The sequence below is a fragment of the Rhipicephalus microplus genome, chromosome 1, assembly GCF_043290135.1.
Source record: "Rhipicephalus microplus isolate Deutch F79 chromosome 1, USDA_Rmic, whole genome shotgun sequence".
NCBI classification, from domain to species: Eukaryota; Metazoa; Arthropoda; class Arachnida; order Ixodida; family Ixodidae; genus Rhipicephalus; species Rhipicephalus microplus.
This window is the reverse complement of record NC_134700.1, coordinates 150,304,263-150,323,637: the sequence shown is the minus strand read 5'-3', so window position 1 is coordinate 150,323,637 and position 19,375 is coordinate 150,304,263. Positions and strand designations below refer to the sequence as shown.

Here is a 19,375-nt window from a genome sequence, read left to right as displayed (position 1 = left end):
TAATAATAATAATAATAATAATAATAATAATAATAATAATAATAATAATAATAATAATAATAATAATAATAATAATAATAATAATAATCTGATGCCATACGTCTTAAATATACGGTATATATGGTCATGAGAGATGTCGTGGGTGAGGACTCCAGAAATTTGAACCATCTGGTGTTTCGTTTAACGTGCACTGATGTAGCCTATGTAGTCCCCCGAACTCCGGCCTTTTATGTGGCTTTTTAAATGTGGCTGCCGCAGCCAGGATCGAACCAGCGACCTTTGATTCAGCAGTCGAGCACCGTAAACAGTGCTTCGCCATGGTGAAGCAAGATCTTTTCTATACGTTTACTAAACACGTTGCTTTTGGCGCAATGCTAGAAACATGAAAAAAGACAGAGGAAAGAAACAGAAGAGTGCCAGAATTGTGTGTCTTTGTTATGTTTCTAGTACTGCGCTGGAAGTAATATCATTAGCAAATATATGCACCGACTCACGCAAGAACAAGTTATTCCAAATATGGGACTGCGGCGGCCGGCATTCAAGTCCGCGATCTTCTGCATGTAGAGAACTATAACCACTATATCTTCACTGAAACGTTCCGCATGCGATGTCCAATAATTCCGTATGTTTTCGTAAGAATTTTACGGAAATATATGGAAAATGTATGGGAAACATATGAATTCCGTATGCAAACATATGGAATTATTGGACTCGCGTACGGAACGTTTCAGTAGTGCGCGTGCGCGCGCGATCGACTACCATGGCGGGTGGGAAACTCAGGCTGTTATAGTTCAACGGTTCTTCTCCCATTTCGCGCATAACCACAAGTTTGACAGAACAGGCCTCTACATAAAGAGCGCCATATACATATGCATGACTTGAAGGTCGCTATTTTGGCGGGTTGTCTATTTTGGCGGGTGTTATCTTGGTGCGGATGGGAAGTAACTTGTTGTAACACGAGAAGTAACACTAGCGGAACGTTGACCCAATGAGCAACTCGTTAACGACATTTCATTGTTTGTACCATACCGCGTTTTCTTTGAAAGCTTTCGGACAGGTGTGCAAGAGTAGTCTATTTGTATGCCTACACAACGAAGCGCGTTTCTACTCTGCCGGCTTTAAACAAAGAGGTGAATTGACTCCCGCAGATGCTTCGCTTTTCGCTCAAACTTCTGAAACAATATTCTCGCGTGATTCGGCGAGACACCTGGCACTGTTGTTTACTCGGTTTTTTTTTTTTTTTGTGACCGTGCAGGGCCGGCAGCAGTGAAGCCAGACTTCGTCTTTGCAACAATAGCAGCATGCTTTTCTGATGTCGAAGTGCGCATACGCCGACCCTTCGCTTTAATGCGCAGCATAATTTGGCGAGTTGCTTTGTCCGTCTGGGCATCCGTCCGTTGGCCGTAAATAAAAATCAAAAGTTTTATTGAGAAAAAAAAAATGTGTTTCTGAATATATAGTTTACAAAAATATCGCTCGCTTCTAGAAATTTGATTACTGCCGGTAATTCACGCTTTTGCAGTGTTGGTCATCCTTACATGTTCCAAGATCCGTTCGTACAGCACCGTCGCGTTGGTCTATAGTGGCTAAGGTACTCGGCTGCTGACCCGCAGGCCGCGGGATCGAATCCCGGCTGCGGTGGCTGCATTTCCAATGGAGGCGGAAATGTTGTAGGCCCGTGTGCTCAGATTTGGGTGCATGTTAAAGAACCCCAGGTGGTCGAAATTTCCGGAGCCCTCCACTACGGCGTCTCTCATATTCATATGGTGGTTTTGGGACGTTAAACCCCACGTATCAATCAATCCGTTCGTACAGTTACGGCGAACGCATATGCCCTTTACTGGCGGTCGGTATACAGTTGTAACACGTCAGCTGCGGAGGCGCATCACGCAGCGTGTGTTTCTTCAAATGGCTCTAAGCGATGTACGTGTGCCCACTTGATGTGCAGGCTTCCCGAGTAAATCACTAGAGGTTGTTTAACTTCACTGTTGTGTGCGTTGCTGCAGAAGATCGCTTTGCTGGAGATACTATATACCATGTTCGGCGATCGTATCGCACTGCGAGAGCAACGCCAAGAGAATTACTTTTATTTGCTCAGTACAAATACAGCCAAAACAAAACAAAAAACTGGACATGCATGTTGGGCTTTAGGTTTAGCTCTTTTTATGCAAGAATTGAAGCTATCTACAGAATAAATAGATGTTTAATTATACGCTAATCACCATCAATTATTGAAATTCGCAGAAACCACACATTCCCTCATTTTCTTTCTTAGAATGCAGTATTGAATGCCTTAGAACTATATGATATCTGAATTTGATGCGTTTGTCGACACCGTCATAAATCGCGCATGAAGGTTATCTCCTCTCGCCAGGATTAGCGTATATAACGATCGTGTGATAGAAAAGTTGTTGCTGTTGACTTGTGGCGACGTCTCTCACGGCGATCGCGGCGACAGCATTCGACCTTTGAACAAACGTTACCGAACAAGTTTCAAGCTTTGACGCCGTGCAGCGCGCGACGTGTACCATAAAAATGCTCTCTTCGACAGTTGCCGCCTCTGAGTGCAACCTGTTATATACTCTAAGTAGTAGAAGAAAGAATTTTCAAAGCCGCTTCTGGCACGATGCCGCGTCATCGTTCATCTAGTGTCAGCCAGCCCATATAAGCATGCGCAGTGTGTAGGAAGGGGTGAAACGACGCAGTTGCGTTTGCTGAACAAATGACAATGCCTGCATGCGCGCTTGGAAACGCACGAGTGCGCGGCAACGTGCTCGCGGACTGACCAAAGCTGGACACACGTTTCTTTCGTACTTGCGGCTTACGTATAATTCATATTGAGGACTCTGTGTCAGCAGCAAAATAACGTTTCCTCGTGCCTATACTTCTCTTACGCGTAATACTGTCATACGCCAAACTGCTATTATCTATGCGACGGGCCTATGCTCTGGCGTCATCGATACCGCCGTATGTTGTTCTACATTCAGTGTGGACGCAGTGAAAAGCTGCGCTTCAGGTCGTTGTGTTTATCACCGGAAGCACTGCGAAAGTTGTGAATGGGGCTGAAGGTGGCATGTGTGACGTCATGTGAACGCATATAGGTGGCGAGATTCCGGACACTCGTGCCATCGGTATACACGCAGTGCCACGAGAGTTGGCACAAGAATCGCCGCTTTCTCGATGCTTTTTCGTTGTATACGCATTTGTAAGTGTGTGTGTGTGTGTGTGTGTGTGTGTGTGCGTGTGCGCGTGTGTGTGTGTGTGTGTGTGTGTGTGTGTGTGTGTGTGTGTGTGTGTGTGTGTGTGTGTGTGTGTGTGTGTGTGTGTCAGACATTCCGTTTTTTTTCTTATTATTCACGGTTGAACCGACAGCACACGACATTGTACGCTTTTGATGACGCAACTATAGCGCTTCTTCTTGCGGACGTGAGTGTTCAGGCAAGAGTGAATATAAACAACACAAACAGACAAAAACCGAAAAATAAAATAAATATATTGAGGCTTGGCGTTCCGACTCTCGCTTCTTGTGATGACGAAACCGTCCTCGTCGCGACCAATGCGGCAAGTATATTTACTACTGCAAACCCTGACAAATTTATCTGTAAGCGCCTGACTGCAGCACGTTTGATTTCGTAACTTGTAGTTGTGTTGCTACAAGTAACTTAATGATGAGTAATTGACTGGCCGCTAATTAGCGGGATACAGACTTAGTGCAAATTAAAACGTGGTCCTGAGATCTCCTCGCTACGACAGACAGGTCAAGTAGGTTTCGGTGCATAATAATTATAGAACAATATATGATCAACTTGAGTCTTCATAATTGCCTCTGAATTATATCGTGGCTAGGGTATGTGGAAATCCGAAATTGATTTAGTTGTCTTTTTTATTCTGTATTCTGTTTTGCTGCATTCATGCCGAGTGTTTTCACTATATACTGCCTTTCACAATACATGCCGTGGTGCGCACTTCGTAACGTCAGTTGGCAGGTTAAAGTTGGCACGTCACTGCAGTAGACGTGCCTGCAAAGCACACGATGGCCATAAAATTGCTCAATTTACGCAAGCACATTTATATTATACTTCTCGTAACGTTTTGCCCTGAGCCACGGAAATAAGGCACAGAGTGCATCACACGGTACTGATTCCATCATGTGTGGCATCTGTCGGAATCGATTCTATTAAGTTTTATCTTCAAGTACGTTGTCAGGAATGCTTTTTCGGGTTTTCCCCTGTTCTTTGCATCAAAGTTAAAACGGACAAGGTCGAACTGAATTGCCACTCAAACAAACGTATGCGCTCATCGCCCAGGGTGAGTAACTTTCGATAAGACGATAAAACGCCGTGTAGCGCGAAAGTTTGTGGGCACAGCCGTGTTCTGAATAGGAAATCGACGACGAAAACGCTCCCGAGTTATCATCCGTGGTCCGCTACCGAAGCAAGGTGACCGGAAGCGAAGAGCAGTAGTACCATATATTCAGGATGAGCAAGCTGTACAACGCAGTTAGTCGAGATGAGTGCGAAGTGAATGGCCGTCGTGTTCCCACGCCTTTTGCGAGTGTTAGCGTCTCTCGCTGAACAGTGGAGGGGAGCTCGCGAGGCTGCCATTGCGTTCTGCGCGTGCGCAGTCTGAGCGTGCTTAGTTGCGTGCAGCGTGGTACCGCTTACCCTATATCAAAGGATGTGCTCTGTGTCTGCACCCGTTAACAGAGCCAGCACGAGAAGGCATTCGTGGAGTCCCAGACGGCGTCGCTGAAGCGGGTCGTGCGTTCGTCGACCAAGCAGGCGAGCTGCATTCCGCGCTTCTACTACCCGGCCGGCAAACCCATGACGCCCGCGCAGCTGGACGCCCACTTGCTCAAGGTCAAGGCGGCCTTCGCCAGCCTCAGGGATGGACGGGCCACCAGGACAAACTTCAGCGCCATCATTCGGGTGAGAACGTCACGACCTTCTCCTTCCTGCGTATACTACGCGTATACGTGAGACAAAGACGTCGATTTCCCTCTCGCGTGACACTATCGATTGACACTGTCTTGTGCTGCGGTTGTCCTTACAGTAACACTTGGGGTGTAACGCGTCGAAATAACAGGCGCCTTCAGGGCCTACTTAGTAATAACTTGAAAGTGATTGCGGTGAACACGGATACGTTTTCGTGGTGGTGAAGACAGCGAGACTATTAAAAATGGAACTCTTTACTGAGTGAACTTGTGTTCGGAAAATCGAATAGAGCATTCACTGCGCAGGCGAGTGACACCGTCGCCTCACGGCGCACCGTTAATCGTGATTAGACACGATGAAAATCGAATTTCTTAACAGTGGTTAGCATTCCTTCTTCAGCTTGCGTCAAGGTGATAGTCAGGATCGAGAAATTCAATACGGATCAGGTCCGATGCCGATCACAAGTGATCATGGAACACTGGTATAACACTCGCAAAACAACAATAACGGTGAGTACAGTTGTCGATCGTCGATTAATCTGATGGTAGACTTCGTCGTTACGTAGTTATTGAAAAGCTCGGCCTTATCGTGGATTCTGGCGTTAGCTCCACAATAAATTTTACTGCTCACATCGTACTTGCAATCTTTTCGGATAAATATAAAACTAGGGTGACGTTTCCCTAGACATTCCTTTCCACCGCAACACCTTCGTCGCATAGCACTGTGGAACAAATGCAGTCTTGTCCGTTAATTCCCCAGACATAACGCTCTCGTGATGTACTCTTGAAGGCGAAAGCCAAGTGCACTCTCCAATTTTCATCTCTTTTATGGGTCAAGTCCGAGCACATAAAAAATGAAGAAATGAACGCATGTGTCAATATTTATCGCGAAACTCAAGTTCTATGACTTGCTTCAGAGGAATCAGTTTAGGGACCCCGAATTGGTTCACGAAGAGGAGACGAGAAGGAAACAAAAGTAAAAAAGAACAGGATGGTTGAACAGAGAACTGTACGGTTGGCTACCATGCGCTGAGGGTCCGCGTAGCTTTCCAGCCAAATAACCGGCTGCATTTTTGCTCTGGACACGTAGTATTCTGCTGAAATGGAGCGTGAGCACATGAATATTTTGATCCCGGCAATAAAGTACCGATGTTGTGGGCCAATCTAAACGCACTATTCGACTGGTTTTTGATAGTGCACTCCCCCCTTCTCTCAGAATTATTTTTTCTTTGCAAATTGTACAAGTTATCCCGTGCTGTTGTTGCATGGCCAGCACATGTCAGGGGCTGATCGCTTGCGAGCGTTTCGGCGTGCAAAAGCCAGTGTTCGTGTTAATGTTTGTCTGTCTTATCTTGCCTAAGGGTGAAATTGTGTTTTGTCTGCCGGTGACTGAAAACATCTCGCTGCAAAACCGACGGAGAGGATCATCTGGAGATAAAAGTTCAAGCCAATCTTTTCAAAAAGCTGCTTCGAAAGCACTCTTTCCTTCGAAGTAAAGAACGACATCTAAAGAGAAGTAGTACCGGTAGCTCACCGTCCGGGAATCCCATCCCCGCCTATAACAAAGACTGAATTTTCTGTCCAAACTGCAACCGGTATTGGTTACGCTGATCGCCTTCAATGCTGTGATCATGTTCAGGGGATGACGCGGTCTCTTAAGGGAGACGTGCTGCGATGCTGATATGATTTGATTCGTGTTTTGCAGGCGTGCGGTGTGCCTCTCTACTGGAAGATGCCGCTGTTCGCAGCCAGCGGGGGAGAAACCCGCAGTTACGTCACCAGTGACGTGTTCATAGATTTCTGGAAGAGGTACGCAGTCCTGGCCGCACAGTAGTCCTTACATTCTCACTCGATTTTCGTAAGCGCGCAACACAGGGCACAGCAGAGAGATGGCAAGTCTCGTTTCCCTCCTTCCTGAGTTAATCGAAGAGGAAAAGTATTGAGTGGAAAAAAGTGTCATTAAACAAAACTCAACGTTTGCTTTAACCAATCTTATTCATTTCAAACCAGATGCAGTTTCTGGTTACGCCTTAGACATGAGTAGTGGGCGCTTCGTAGAATCTTGCGTTTCGTATACGATTAAAATGTGTGGAATATATTTGGGCGCAGATGGACAACAAACAAGCAGAGAGGATGACTGCTGCGTGTTCATTTGCACTCAAATCTATTCCTCAATGAACCAACGCACCCAACAAGCCATTGTGTCGTCTAAAAGGTGCACCTGTGTACATATATATACCATCGCTAGGGTGCCATTAAAAATAACTAGGTGGTACCTACTATTGATTTATTTAATCAACTTGAGTTACCCTACTTCTATACGTCAGATGGCGAGTGGGTGAGTGGCTCAGTTAGTATTTTGCCACGTCGCAGCTCGCGCGGAGGGCTCGTCATCTGTACCGTTCGTCAGCTGTAACCACACGAAGCCTATGTCGGGTGCTTGCTTGGTGAAGAGAATCAGCCCAGCATGAGAGTGTTCGCTTTTAAATCGTGCAATAATTAACGCTGCAACTATACGCTTCTGATATGCGTGAAACTTAGCTGTAGCGTTTCGATCCAAACGTGTATACCGAGATCACTGAAGCTTGGTGTCGGAGCGGCAAAGATGTTATTTTCTCCCTTGAAAGGATAACAAGCAGGTATATTTGTTCTCGAAGCGTCTTTTTCTTGAGGTCCTTCTCCTCGTAGTACAGGGAAGAGGTTCAAATGGGTGGAACAGTGCTGAAGCATAAAGACCAGGCTTTTCGCAATCAATGCCGAACGACGTGTTGGCAGCAGGCCTCGTTTTTTTTTTCCTTCTTGAGATAGAAAGTAAACACTGTAGTTTGCCGAGTTCTATTTTCAAGTTCCCCAGCTTAGCTATTTCTGCTCTTGTTATCTGAGACTGTTTAGCTCTGTGTTTGCAACAGCAAAAAAAAGTATGCATAAAGAAGAGGAGAAAAAATGAAGTCGGAACAAGGAAACGGACAAATTACGAAAAGTATAAAGGCAGAACGATGTAGGCATGGACGTAGCTGGCTCTCGGCCCCGGCAAAAGAGCGCGCGAAAGTTTTAAGAGCGTGTAGGTGTATAAATGCAGGTTAGAAGGTGGTCGTTTGGCTCCCGATGTAAGGCTGCGTGTCTGTGGAGTACGTACCCGCGACTGCTGTACCAACGTTGCCCTGACCTCCGCCCCTTTTTGTAAACGACGCCCTTCACTGCAAGGGCACATGTCAGAGGAAGGCGCGTTTTAAACAAACACTCACCCACCCACATACATACATACATAAGTACATACATACATACGTACGTATGTACATAGATACATACATACATACATACATACATACATACATACATACATACATACATACATACATATGTGCCCACCCTTTGTGGTCCGTCTCATCAACTTGTTTTCATTCCTCTCTTTCCTTACTTTCTAACGAGGAGGCCATCATCCTTATGGCCCATAAAAGCAGTTATCTTGTTCTCACCATATGCCTCTACTTTTCATTTGAATACATTTATCTTGTGCTTGTTAATATTATTCTAATAATAATAAATATAACAATAACTTTGTCTTCAGGATAGTGTCTACTGGTCGCGACGAACCAACGTGGTTCGTCAAGATCCTCAGCAAAGCCACGAGGAACTACCTGGTGCCCGAGGACTTCATTCCCATGATGCAGGTGTGTGATCACTCGGCGCTTTGTGTCATTGCGGTGTACGACCCTGTCGATATACGCAGCCTGTGCAACACGTTACATGTAAACTACTCGTTTAGTATTCGTAGTTATCGGCTTTTTCATCATTGTGATACAGTGGAGTGGCAGCGTTTGTCAGAATGCGTTCGAATGCTATGCGTTTGTCGGTGGCATCATGTAGAAAATAAATGTCGCCACTATGTGTGATATTCTTTAAATAAAAAGAAACAACATGCATCTAACTTAGTATTTCTTACGGTAGACGAGTATGCATCCTGTCATTTATTTTCATTGCTTTCGGCCAAAGCACCAATGACCGAAAACTTTGCAACTGCGACAGCAGTGAACGACAGCAAAGACACTGGAAACGCAAAGCGGCCCTCCAAGATGAGTACCTGTATGCGTTACCAAAAGCCATGTCAGGCTACCGCTCTTGCCCAGCCGCGGTGGTCTAGTGGCTAAGGTACTCGGCTGCTGACCCGCAGGTCGCGGGATCGAATCCCAGCTGTGGCGGCTGCGTTTTTGATCGAGGCGGATATGCCACAGGCCCATGTGTTCAGATTTGGTTGCACGTTAAAGAACCCCAAGTAAATTTCCGGAGTCTTCAATACGGCGTTTCTCATACTCATGTGGTGGTTTTGGGTCGTTAAACTCTACATATCAATCAAATCGAATCAGGCTACCTTTCTTGCTGTTGAAAAACCGATAGACCGCAGGCAGCACTGCGAATCGAGCCCAGTACTTCCCGCGTTGGAGGCGGACGCTGTACCATTTCGTCACCACTGGGGTTCTAAGAGCCAGTCTTTAGATGAGACATGCACATCCGGGAATCGTCTTGTGGTCAAATCACAGGACGTCCTACGGACGTGTTTGTATGTAGGTTTGTGAATTTGTACTTATACTATGGTTTGAAAATTTGTCTCTCCCTCTTTTTATTTCCCTTACCTCGGTTAGAAAGCTTCAGACACGCTGTCTAGGCCGACATTTCGTTCTCCGTGTTCATTAATGGTGCACTCTGGTGGTACCGCCGAATTAATCGCGCCAATACGTGATGAAGATGGAACACGACTTGCATACCTGCTTGTTGTGGTTTTACAGCTTCAGTATAGCTGGTGAATTCGTCACTTTTAAACACGGTCAGAATGCTCTCAAACGACTTCTCTAATTTCTCATAAATTATCTCGCATCCTGTCATTGTGGCTGAAGAAGCGAAGTCGAATGATCATTCTGCCGTAGTTCGCACCGTGTTTGTAGGTGGCAGCTCATTAAAAAAAAAAAAAAAACATTCATCACGTTCTCGCCGCATGTGAGTGATACGTCTGTTGAGGTTCGTAGTGCAGGCATTTAACGAAGTCGTATCGATAATTTATAAATGCGGTTCCTTTCCGTGTACAACAGAGTGTTGGCATTCTGTCCCTTGTAACATTCGCTACTTTCCACGGAAAATTTTTAGTCGCACTTGAAGAGCATAGTCATGCGTTATTTTGTTTTTACGTCATCTGATTCATGCTGTCGCCCTTTATAGGCCGATGAATGAATGAATGAATGAATGACAAACGAAATATTACACTTGCTGTATATTTTAAATAAATAAAAACGCTCGCTGTAATCTGCGCCAGGCTTCTTCGCCGCTGCGACCAGCAGGCGTGCAGTCGCAGTGTGCCCACGTTCTTCAGACAGCCGAGCAACAGGCGGTGACGGTGTCGGAGGCACGTCGAGGTATTTTTGAACGACGGGAAGTTGAGGCCGGCCGCGGGGGCGTTTAGGATTCGCTCCGTGAAAGCTCGCAGTTTGCGCAGCTGGCTGCCGATGACGTCACGCGCCTTCCCGAGGCTGCGGTCGCGAATCTTTTTGAAAGCTTTCGTGCCGACAGTCGTCGTTGCGCTACCGAATTTGAGAAGTATGGCGCTGCCACACCCATTGAGAAATAGCGAAGTCACTCGCAGTTGGCTTTGGGACAATGCGGTGTACTATTGTTTAACACAATGCGGTGACGATCACTATTCCAAGAACCTTCTTGGACAATGGCGTAGCCAGGGAATGACATATTGAACCCGTGCCCCCCCCCCCACTCTCTCTGTTTTTTGCATGACATTTGGAGCATAAAATGACACTCAAGCACATTTTCCTGGCCGGCCACCACTTTAGAACAAAACGGATCCCCAACCCCGCTCTACATGAAATAAAATTTTTGCCTACGCCCCTTTTCTTGGAAAATCGAAGTCTCTTGGCTGTAGTGCGATTTAAGCCCTTAAGTGGTACCTCCCTTAAGAATGTTTAAATATATAGTGGTGTAATGTGGATCGTAATTGAAGCACGAGGCGAGGCACTTCATTTTTGAAGCAAGGAAGAGCCTCGTGCTGGCGTGCATGCGAGGTTCATCCTAGAGATTAGTGGTCGACCCTTTTATTTGAGCAGACGTGCTCAAGTTCGCGGGATTGTGCGCCCTAATTGACCGGTGGAAGCTGGTTGCTCATTCCACTCTTTGCTGTTTAATGTCTATAATAATAATAATAATAATAATAATAATGACTCTGAGTGTGTTACGTTCCAAAACCACAATATGACTAAGAAGGACAATAGCTTGGGAACTTTGGAACACCTGGGGGTCCTGAATGTGCGGCCTAAATATGAAAATACGCGAACTCGAGCATTTCACCTTCGTGGAAAATTTTATGCCTAAAAAAAAGCCCTCAAATTTCCTCTTCTTACCTCGGGAAACATCATGACACTAAAATCACTTTCTGGGGATTACTCTGCGTTGAAGTCGGCCAACACGTAACACGAAACGCTAGCGTGCGCACTAAAGCGTTGATAGACGCAGAAAATCTCACGGCATGAGCACTGGTGCATAAACTAATAGTGACGGTGAACCTAACACCTGCTTGTGAAGTATGTGTGTGCGTGCGTGCGTGTATGTGTGTGCGTGCGTACGTGTGGATAAACTTAAGTAGTAAATTTGTATGTTAGGAATAGGGGGTATCGACATACCTGTGTTAGGGGCAAAGTTACTGATTTACAGGCTTGATGTTTCTTCAATCATTTTAGTGTAGGAAACACGACAATCATAGCGTGGCATACGATTTAGGCAAATATATGTCGTACTGCCATCGTGTTGTTTGCCGCACAAAAATCGAAAGTGGAGTGCCAACATACTGAAAACTGCGCCGATTCATGCCGCTTTTCACCATAATTTTTCCTATTTTGGGGTATAACAGTATAATGTCCATTATTCAATATTAGGCTTCACAAAGACAGCAAAGTTAAGGTTTCTGTCTTCAGTAAGGATGAGAGCTGGGCTAGCTGGTGACTGACTATCATACCGTGTGATTTCTTTGTTAAATGAAGCGAGTGCACGTGTTTTGATGTTTTGATTCGCAGAGCACAAACAATGAGTGCTTGTTGAAATTTACAGTGAGTGTTTCAAACATATGCTTCTAGGCTGTATATAGCAAAAAGGTATTTTTTTTTTTCGTTTGGGTGAGAATGAGTAACGCAAGGCGCTTTAGTATCTTTTTTTTGCTTGGTGTTGTGCTGCAGGACGTGATAGACACCCATCCGGGACTTACGTTTCTTAAAGAAGCCGTGGAGTTCCACTCGAGGTATATTAATACGGTGAGTCACCTCACGTTACTAGTGCAATTATTGCATTTGCATAAATATCGCCACAAGCTGACACGCTAATGAGTCCTCTATCTCCATACGATTAAGGGAGCCCTAATTCACCCACGTCATTGTGGGATCGAATAACGGATAAACCAAATATATAAAAAATTACACCATCTCCCACTAGAAGGAACCACGCTGAGATGCGAAGCGGCATTGGTGTTCATTTGGGATTTCGTTTGTTGTTTCCATTTCGGCGTTTCCATGTATGTTTCATTTGTGTGTGCAGTTGTGTATACGTTGAGTTCCCCTTATGTTACCACCCCCTCCCAGTTGCGCGTAATACCGTGTGTGTGTGTGTGTGCCGTTCTGCAAAGTGAACACCAAGCGCTGCTAGGATAGTGCAACGGCGCGAGCAAGCGCAGCGTTATATACAAGCGCACAGCTGAGACGGAAAGATAAACGGGAGAGGAGAAATGAAGTGGAGGTGCGCTCTGCCACCTCCTTGCACTCACGGGAGAAGAGGAGGGAGAGTTGGCGCATGCGCAGTGTGGGAGCGGATGGTCGCCGAGGGACGGACACAGCCCCGAGCAAAAGTTTCTTTGCGTTTAAAATTGTCCGTCAGCCCACATTGTGAAGTTGGGGGGTAGAAGGTGAAGCTGTTTCAAAGCACGGAACTTGGATGACATGAAGTACACTAGTTTCGTATTTAAGGCCAACTTGTGAACGTGCCCGTTGGCATTGAAACCATCCTGCAGCGCCTACCGCTGCTAATTGACGATGAAAGCGCCATTGAGCTGCACATTGAGTTGCTGTTCGCTCGCCAAGCCCGCCTACAAGACTGCATTCTCCACTTCGTGACATGTGTGCGCGACATTTCTTGTTTATGAGTGGGCTTCACTACAAATACAACGTGGGCAAGCCAGCCTACAACAAAAACTGAGCCAACAATGATCTTTTTAATGTGGCTTTTACTTTTAAGCAGAAGTACATTGCTAAGAAGACATTTTTAGGGGAAGTGTAAGCCATTTTAAGTTAGAGTATGGCGGCCTTAGGACCCTTTATTTAAGTGCACGATGTAGCACCGAGGCGCGTGCGTCTCAGGGCAGAGAGCGGGAGCGTCAGTTTCTCGTTTGATTTGACTGTGTTCTAGCGTGGAGAGCTGCCATTCTGAGGAGCCCGAGGAAGCTAGACTTTTCCCTCGCGGATGCCACGAAATCACACATCTTAGCTATATAGAGCTTTGCAGGGGGAAAAAAAGGACAGCAAGAAAAGTAGATTCACTTCGAGATTTTTACAGTATAGACCCTTTCACTGTTTACAAACACAGACCCTTGATGACATCCGGTTTCATACACCGATGTGCCTGAATAGCATTGATGGGCAAGAAGAGCATTAGAAAATAGCCGGCTTATTTTCTACACTTCTCTTCCCTTATTTGGCGAAATATGTTCAAACAAATGTTCTTTTGAGCTACATAAAAACTACACGAAATCGCCTTGAATATTACGCACGTTCTTTTTATGTGAAAAACTGATAAGAGACTTTCCTTACTTTTGAAAAAAAAAACGTGAAAACGTCCTTTTAATTTAGACGTTACGATCTGGTAAATAGGGTGACCTGAAGTTCTTTTGGGGCACAACGCTTGTAATCTTTAAACCGTCTACTGATGCGACGTAATGAGAATAATTTATTGGCATTCGCACTTCTACCTTATGTTTAAAGATGTGTGATACAGCGCTTCAAGCCACCCAATTCTTCAATGCAAGCAAGACGCTGCTCAGATGACAAAACGCGGCGGCGAAGAGTTGTCACAGAATAGCTAGTTTATCTTCTATCGGAATTTCTCAGTTTACTTATACAGATATTCATCCGCTTTACCCATGGTTCCCATACTTTTTTTTTCTTGTGAGGTCATCTTTATCTCCCTTTACAGGTAATCGCTAGGATATTCTACTGTGTAAATAGGTCGTGGAGTGGCAGGATCACCATTCCCGAACTCAGGAAAAGTAACTTCTTACAGGTAAGTGAACCGTGTTTTTTTTCTTTATCTCGTTACGTTCGTGTTGATCACGTTATCTAGTGGCTGCTTAGGAACTTCATCCCTGTAGAGAATCGAGTAATTGTGGTGACTGAAGTTGAATATTTAAGTCAGGCTTCAAAAAAAATGTGTGTAAGATGCTGGCATGTTCTCACATGCATCACTAGAATGACTGAAATATACGACAGCATTATAGCTTATCTCCGTATATCCCATATATCTCCGTATAACCTCACATGCACTCCATATGTCTCTTATACGTTAACGTCAGCAGTGCATAAGGGTTTATCTGAACTGCACAAACATGAGTAAATTAGCAAAAATTAATTAATAATAGGCAGGTTCTAATGCCTGCAGGGGTTTAGGAGAGCGTTCAGCTAATTCGTACGTTGTCGGTAAGTTGTTGGTAAGTTGTTTGTATGAAATGCAGGGGTTGTTTGGCATGATCTAGTGTACGATAGGCGAGCTATTACTGCGGATCTGGCGAAAGCTGTCTTTCCTTATCACCCAATTTGGCCTATTGCCCGCGCTCGTGTAGTTCTGTCGACGCTCCGCTGGTGTCGCTGGCGACACGTCTATAGGCTTTAAATAGGATTATATATGCGTGTGTCTATACGGTCAAAGCATCGCTCATCGCCGTCCCTATATGAAGCCCATATACAGAAATCAGAGCCAGCGTACAATGGTGCGCACAGCGTCTAGTATAATGAACATGAGCAGCTGTTTTAGAAGCAACCAGCGCGTTTATTGCCTTTACGCACATACTCGTAGTTATTTATGGCTCACAGCATTCACCCAGCACGTGCATGTTCTGTTCGGTTCATTCGTTCACTCCGTTCTCTAAGCTTACGTTTTGGAGAAATCGGTGAAATATAACAGACAGTACAGTTTTCCGCTATCATTGCTGCTCTTACATATACGTTTAGTTGGTTCGATTGCGGGTTTGCACGAGGGGGCGTAGATTATGCACGTACGCTCGCGCCTATCCTCTTCACACACCAGCGTCGACATTTGTGAACATCACTTTTTAAGTAGGTTACACAGCAGCCAACTGCCAAATGTCGATGAATACTGGCACCTTTGTCACTCGAATGTTTTTTACTCATTCTCCATGAGCGAGCATCAGAAGTGTATATTAGCGGCCGTTGTGCGAACAAAGCAAAATGCAGTGTGGAAGTGGTCCAGCATTCGGCTGCTTAGGCATTGCTGCTTAATGTTCGTCAAACTTTTCTGTATAAAAAGCAGCGCGAACACATATCATCAGTCTTCGGGAATGAGTAAAAGACGTTTCAAGCAGTGCGACTTAGGATTTGCGTTCATTGACAGTGTTTTTGACATATTTGTGATTAAGGCCGGTCGTTGACTCCCATTTTTACCTTTTGAAAATGAAAGTTTTGTCGCGATCTTTTTTTTTTTTGCACTTGTGGGACACACGTGAAAGACGATTTTGTAAACAGCATCCTTTTTTTCCTTTTTTAGATCTTTGTTCGGTAGTGAAGAAGTGTTTCGTGCGAGAAACATGAGTGAAAGATGTAATGCGTGAATGCGTTAAACGGGACTGGGTTGTCTAGTGTTTGCCGTTCTGCGCGACTAGCAATGCTGTAGAATGATTGTTTCTTTCTTTGTTTCTTGCTTTATCACAAGAAATACAAGTACGATGAAGTGTGGCCAAGATGACGTTGTATGGCGACGTGAAGAGCCGAGATATGAAGCACGCCATGTAGCGAGGAGCTCAGCGTTACATTTACCCACCTTGGCATTTTGAAACGTGCGCCGAAATAGAAATAGCGCGTTGGCGTTCTTTCTCTTCTCACCTCATTGAAATGTGGCCGTGGTAGTGGGGTATTGAACCTGCGCACTTACGGTTTTGCAGCGCAACGCTGCAGCTCGTTGAGCCGTCACGGCAGGTAGATTAGAAGAAGAAAACGACAGAACAGAGCCACCGGTCATGAAGCCACAAGGAAATCCGTACGAATTTTCCAGAAAGAAAATCCTCTTACCTGCCGAAAAATTTATTCTGGTCTGGGGTTAAAACCCGGGACCAATGACATTTCGGGGCGTTCGCTCTTCTAATTGAGCTAACCAAGAAGCTAGCAATTGACAGCGTGAGGGCGAATTAGTCGACATCTTGAAGCACAAAGATACACGTATTGCAAATGAGTTCTACGGAAACCTGCAGTGTGGTGGAGAGGTTATGAGAGGGAAATAAGACAGTCACCCTACTTAACCTTTCCGTCAGCCTGTGGGTTTCCGTAGAACTCATTTACAGAATAAAAGATTTACCCACATTCCTTCAATGAAGTATACGTGTTCTAGAAAAAGCATCGTCAACCATTGAAAAAACAAAAACATGCCACCATGATGTAATTCACGTGGTGTGCGTCACGAACACGCAGGTACTGTCCCTACTAGAGGAAGAGGAGGACATCAACCAGATCACTGAGTACTTCTCGTACGAGCATTTCTACGTCATCTACTGCAAGTTCTGGGAGCTAGACAAGGACCACGACCTGTACATCGACCGGTACGACCTGTCAAGGCACAATGAAGGAGGTGCGTACTGTAATGCGAAGGACGCTGAACTGGCTTTAAATCAGCAGACAAATGATAATATACAATTTTTATGGCGTGATGCGCATATATAATTTAAGGCATTGTCGTGAATGTTTTTTTTTACATAAAGGTACGTTTTAATAGCGGAGCTGCTTAAGCTTGAAGTGGCGCTGTTCATCGACCGCGCAATATACTCTCGAAGTGGGGGAGAGCGAAGCTAAAAAAGGAAGAAAGCGGACTGTATTTATGCATTGCAAGGGTAGAAAAACTGGAAGAGAGTAAGTGTATATTATAGCATAGCATACTATAGCATAGTATAGCATGGCATACTGTAGCGTAGTATACCTTAGTATACCATAGTTTAGTATACTATAGGTCAACGACGGTGACTTTTAGGTTGCAGACAAGCTAGAGAAGGTGCCCAGCTCTGCTGTATCCTAAGCCTTCGTACTGCTATTGCGTAGCTATCCAAATGTTTAAGGCGAAATCCTTTAATGTCTTATACTCGCGTTCACCCGTTCATGTCCTGGAATGGTTACACGTGTGGCCTCTCCCCTCACTCTCTCAGCAATCACGTGATGGCACAGCAATGGTAGCGCTGCCACAGCAGTGGCCTCTCCTCCGCACACTCTATCAATATTACCATGGTTGCTGAGAGAGTGTGAAAAAAAGACGCAAGGCGTAGTCAGTCGAATGGTCACGGGCTTTCGCCAAATGCACTTGGGAATTCACAAAGCCTTTTTCCAAGTTTCGCTTTTGAACCCTCTTATAGCTCATAATTGAAAATTATGAATGTAATCCGACTGGCCCATTTTGCCGTCTTGCTGCCTCTTATAGCTGTAGTTTAATTCTGTAACTTGACTCGTAGTGTTTTTTTTTTCACTCCAGCTATCTCTATGCGGATGATCGACAGGATCTTCTCCGGCGCCGTTACGCGGTAAGAAATGGCTGGTTTTGTGCTCAGAATCTGAGGTGGCACCACATTAATATCTGCGGGTTTATCTCTATTTATTGTATGCTTCAATGACATGAAGTTCTTCATTATTTTAGTGACGTGAAATAGAGCTCATTTTTTACGCGCTATTCGTGACAGACACGTGACATACATATGTCACGTGACGTGACTCTCGTGCCGGCTCCTTGCTCTATGGCACGATAATGACTCGTATTCTAATATTACCCGGGGTTTACGTCCCAATGCCACAATATTATTTGAAAGATGGCGTAGGGGAGGGTTCAGGAAGTTTCCATCACCTGAGTTTATTAACGTGCTCTGACATTGCACAGTATGCGGGCATCTATCATTTACTTCACATTCATCGAAATGTGACAGCCGTGGCCCGCATCCAACCCGCGACCTCTGGGTCAGCGGCCGGGCAACCTATAACCGGTATACACCACCCCTGCGGACGTATTGTATTCGCAGAAACCCTTTACGCTGGTAATGCTTGTAAAGTAACAGCTTCGTTCAATCGTTACGTTGCACGTGTAATCAGGAAAGGCGATTGACCGGTGCCTAAGGACAATTAGGGGGGAAAATTGTGAATTTCACAAAATTTTTGCATCGTAAGCATTTTGCCAATGGGCTGCGAACTTTGCTAATAATATGTCCGGTCATCACGACTGGAAGAAACTGATTCTTTGGAATGATTCCGTCGTAATTCTTACGCTGATTCGGGCCTTATTAAATACGAACTGTGAGAAGTAAGTCCCATCAAGTTTTCGCGAAAACAAAACAAAATGGCAGTCGCAGTTTCGCAATTTAATAAGTGGATGAAATATTTGGAATACTAGTAACACTGTAGGCAGGAGGGTGAAATGCGCGTTTGTGCTCGTTGTGTCTTACACCATTTGTCACTGACATCATATGCTGTTCGCCTGCAATACATTGCACCACGACCGACAAGTGATACTTTGGTTACCTTTTTTTTTATTCACATGGTGTAAGGATATATTGGCGCACAAATAAGGTGCCGGCTATTCTTTAGCTTTAAAGGCAACGAACATACAGTGTCCAAAATTTTCGAATTCAACAAATATGTCATGTGACCATTTTCTAAATTTGTTGGTTTCTTTGTTCTCCAGGGGTCCGGTTCAGAAGGAAGGAAAAATGAGCTACAGCGAGTTCGTCTGGTTCATCATTTCCGAAGAAGACAAGCGGCATCCTAGGAGGTACGGTCACTTTCATGTTGATAGATTGCGTGCGTGGCTCTGAATCATGGCTCAGCAAAGCTTTGCCATCCAGTTGATTGGGCTAATGGTAATTTTAGTGTTCGTTTAATATTACAATCACGGGTAGAATTTCAGCGTCCTGTCCGTTAATCAATTGATCGAACAATCAGTTCATTGAGTTTCAACTATTTTGTCAAGGCTTTAATAATATGATTACAAACTGAACATTAAACGCAAGGAAGTCCAGAATTGAAAACTGTCAGGGGAATTTGTCTTGACAGTTTTTATGCATATAACCATAGACGAAGTAGAAATGTGGCTGCAACTGTGAAAACAGCTTGCTGATATAGTTTTCGTTCCTGCCAGTGCTAACCCATGTCTTGC

The 19,375-nt window shown here is 44.9% G+C and overlaps 1 protein-coding gene across 3 annotated transcripts in view; it reads left to right on the top strand.

Annotated features, from left to right (window-relative positions):
• The window catches only part of LOC119178738 (uncharacterized), a 120,592-nt gene that overhangs the window by 90,691 nt on the left and 10,526 nt on the right, over nt 1–19,375 (top strand). For all 3 annotated transcript variants that reach the window (XM_075887469.1, XM_075887470.1, XM_075887471.1), the window contains 8 exons: nt 4,707–4,928; nt 6,639–6,742; nt 8,502–8,604; nt 12,160–12,234; nt 14,162–14,248; nt 16,663–16,819; nt 17,708–17,756; nt 18,905–18,991. In XM_075887469.1, the coding sequence (XP_075743584.1) occupies nt 4,707–4,928; nt 6,639–6,742; nt 8,502–8,604; nt 12,160–12,234; nt 14,162–14,248; nt 16,663–16,819; nt 17,708–17,756; nt 18,905–18,991 (884 nt within the window). The remainder of the gene's footprint in view (nt 1–4,706; nt 4,929–6,638; nt 6,743–8,501; nt 8,605–12,159; nt 12,235–14,161; nt 14,249–16,662; nt 16,820–17,707; nt 17,757–18,904; nt 18,992–19,375) is intronic.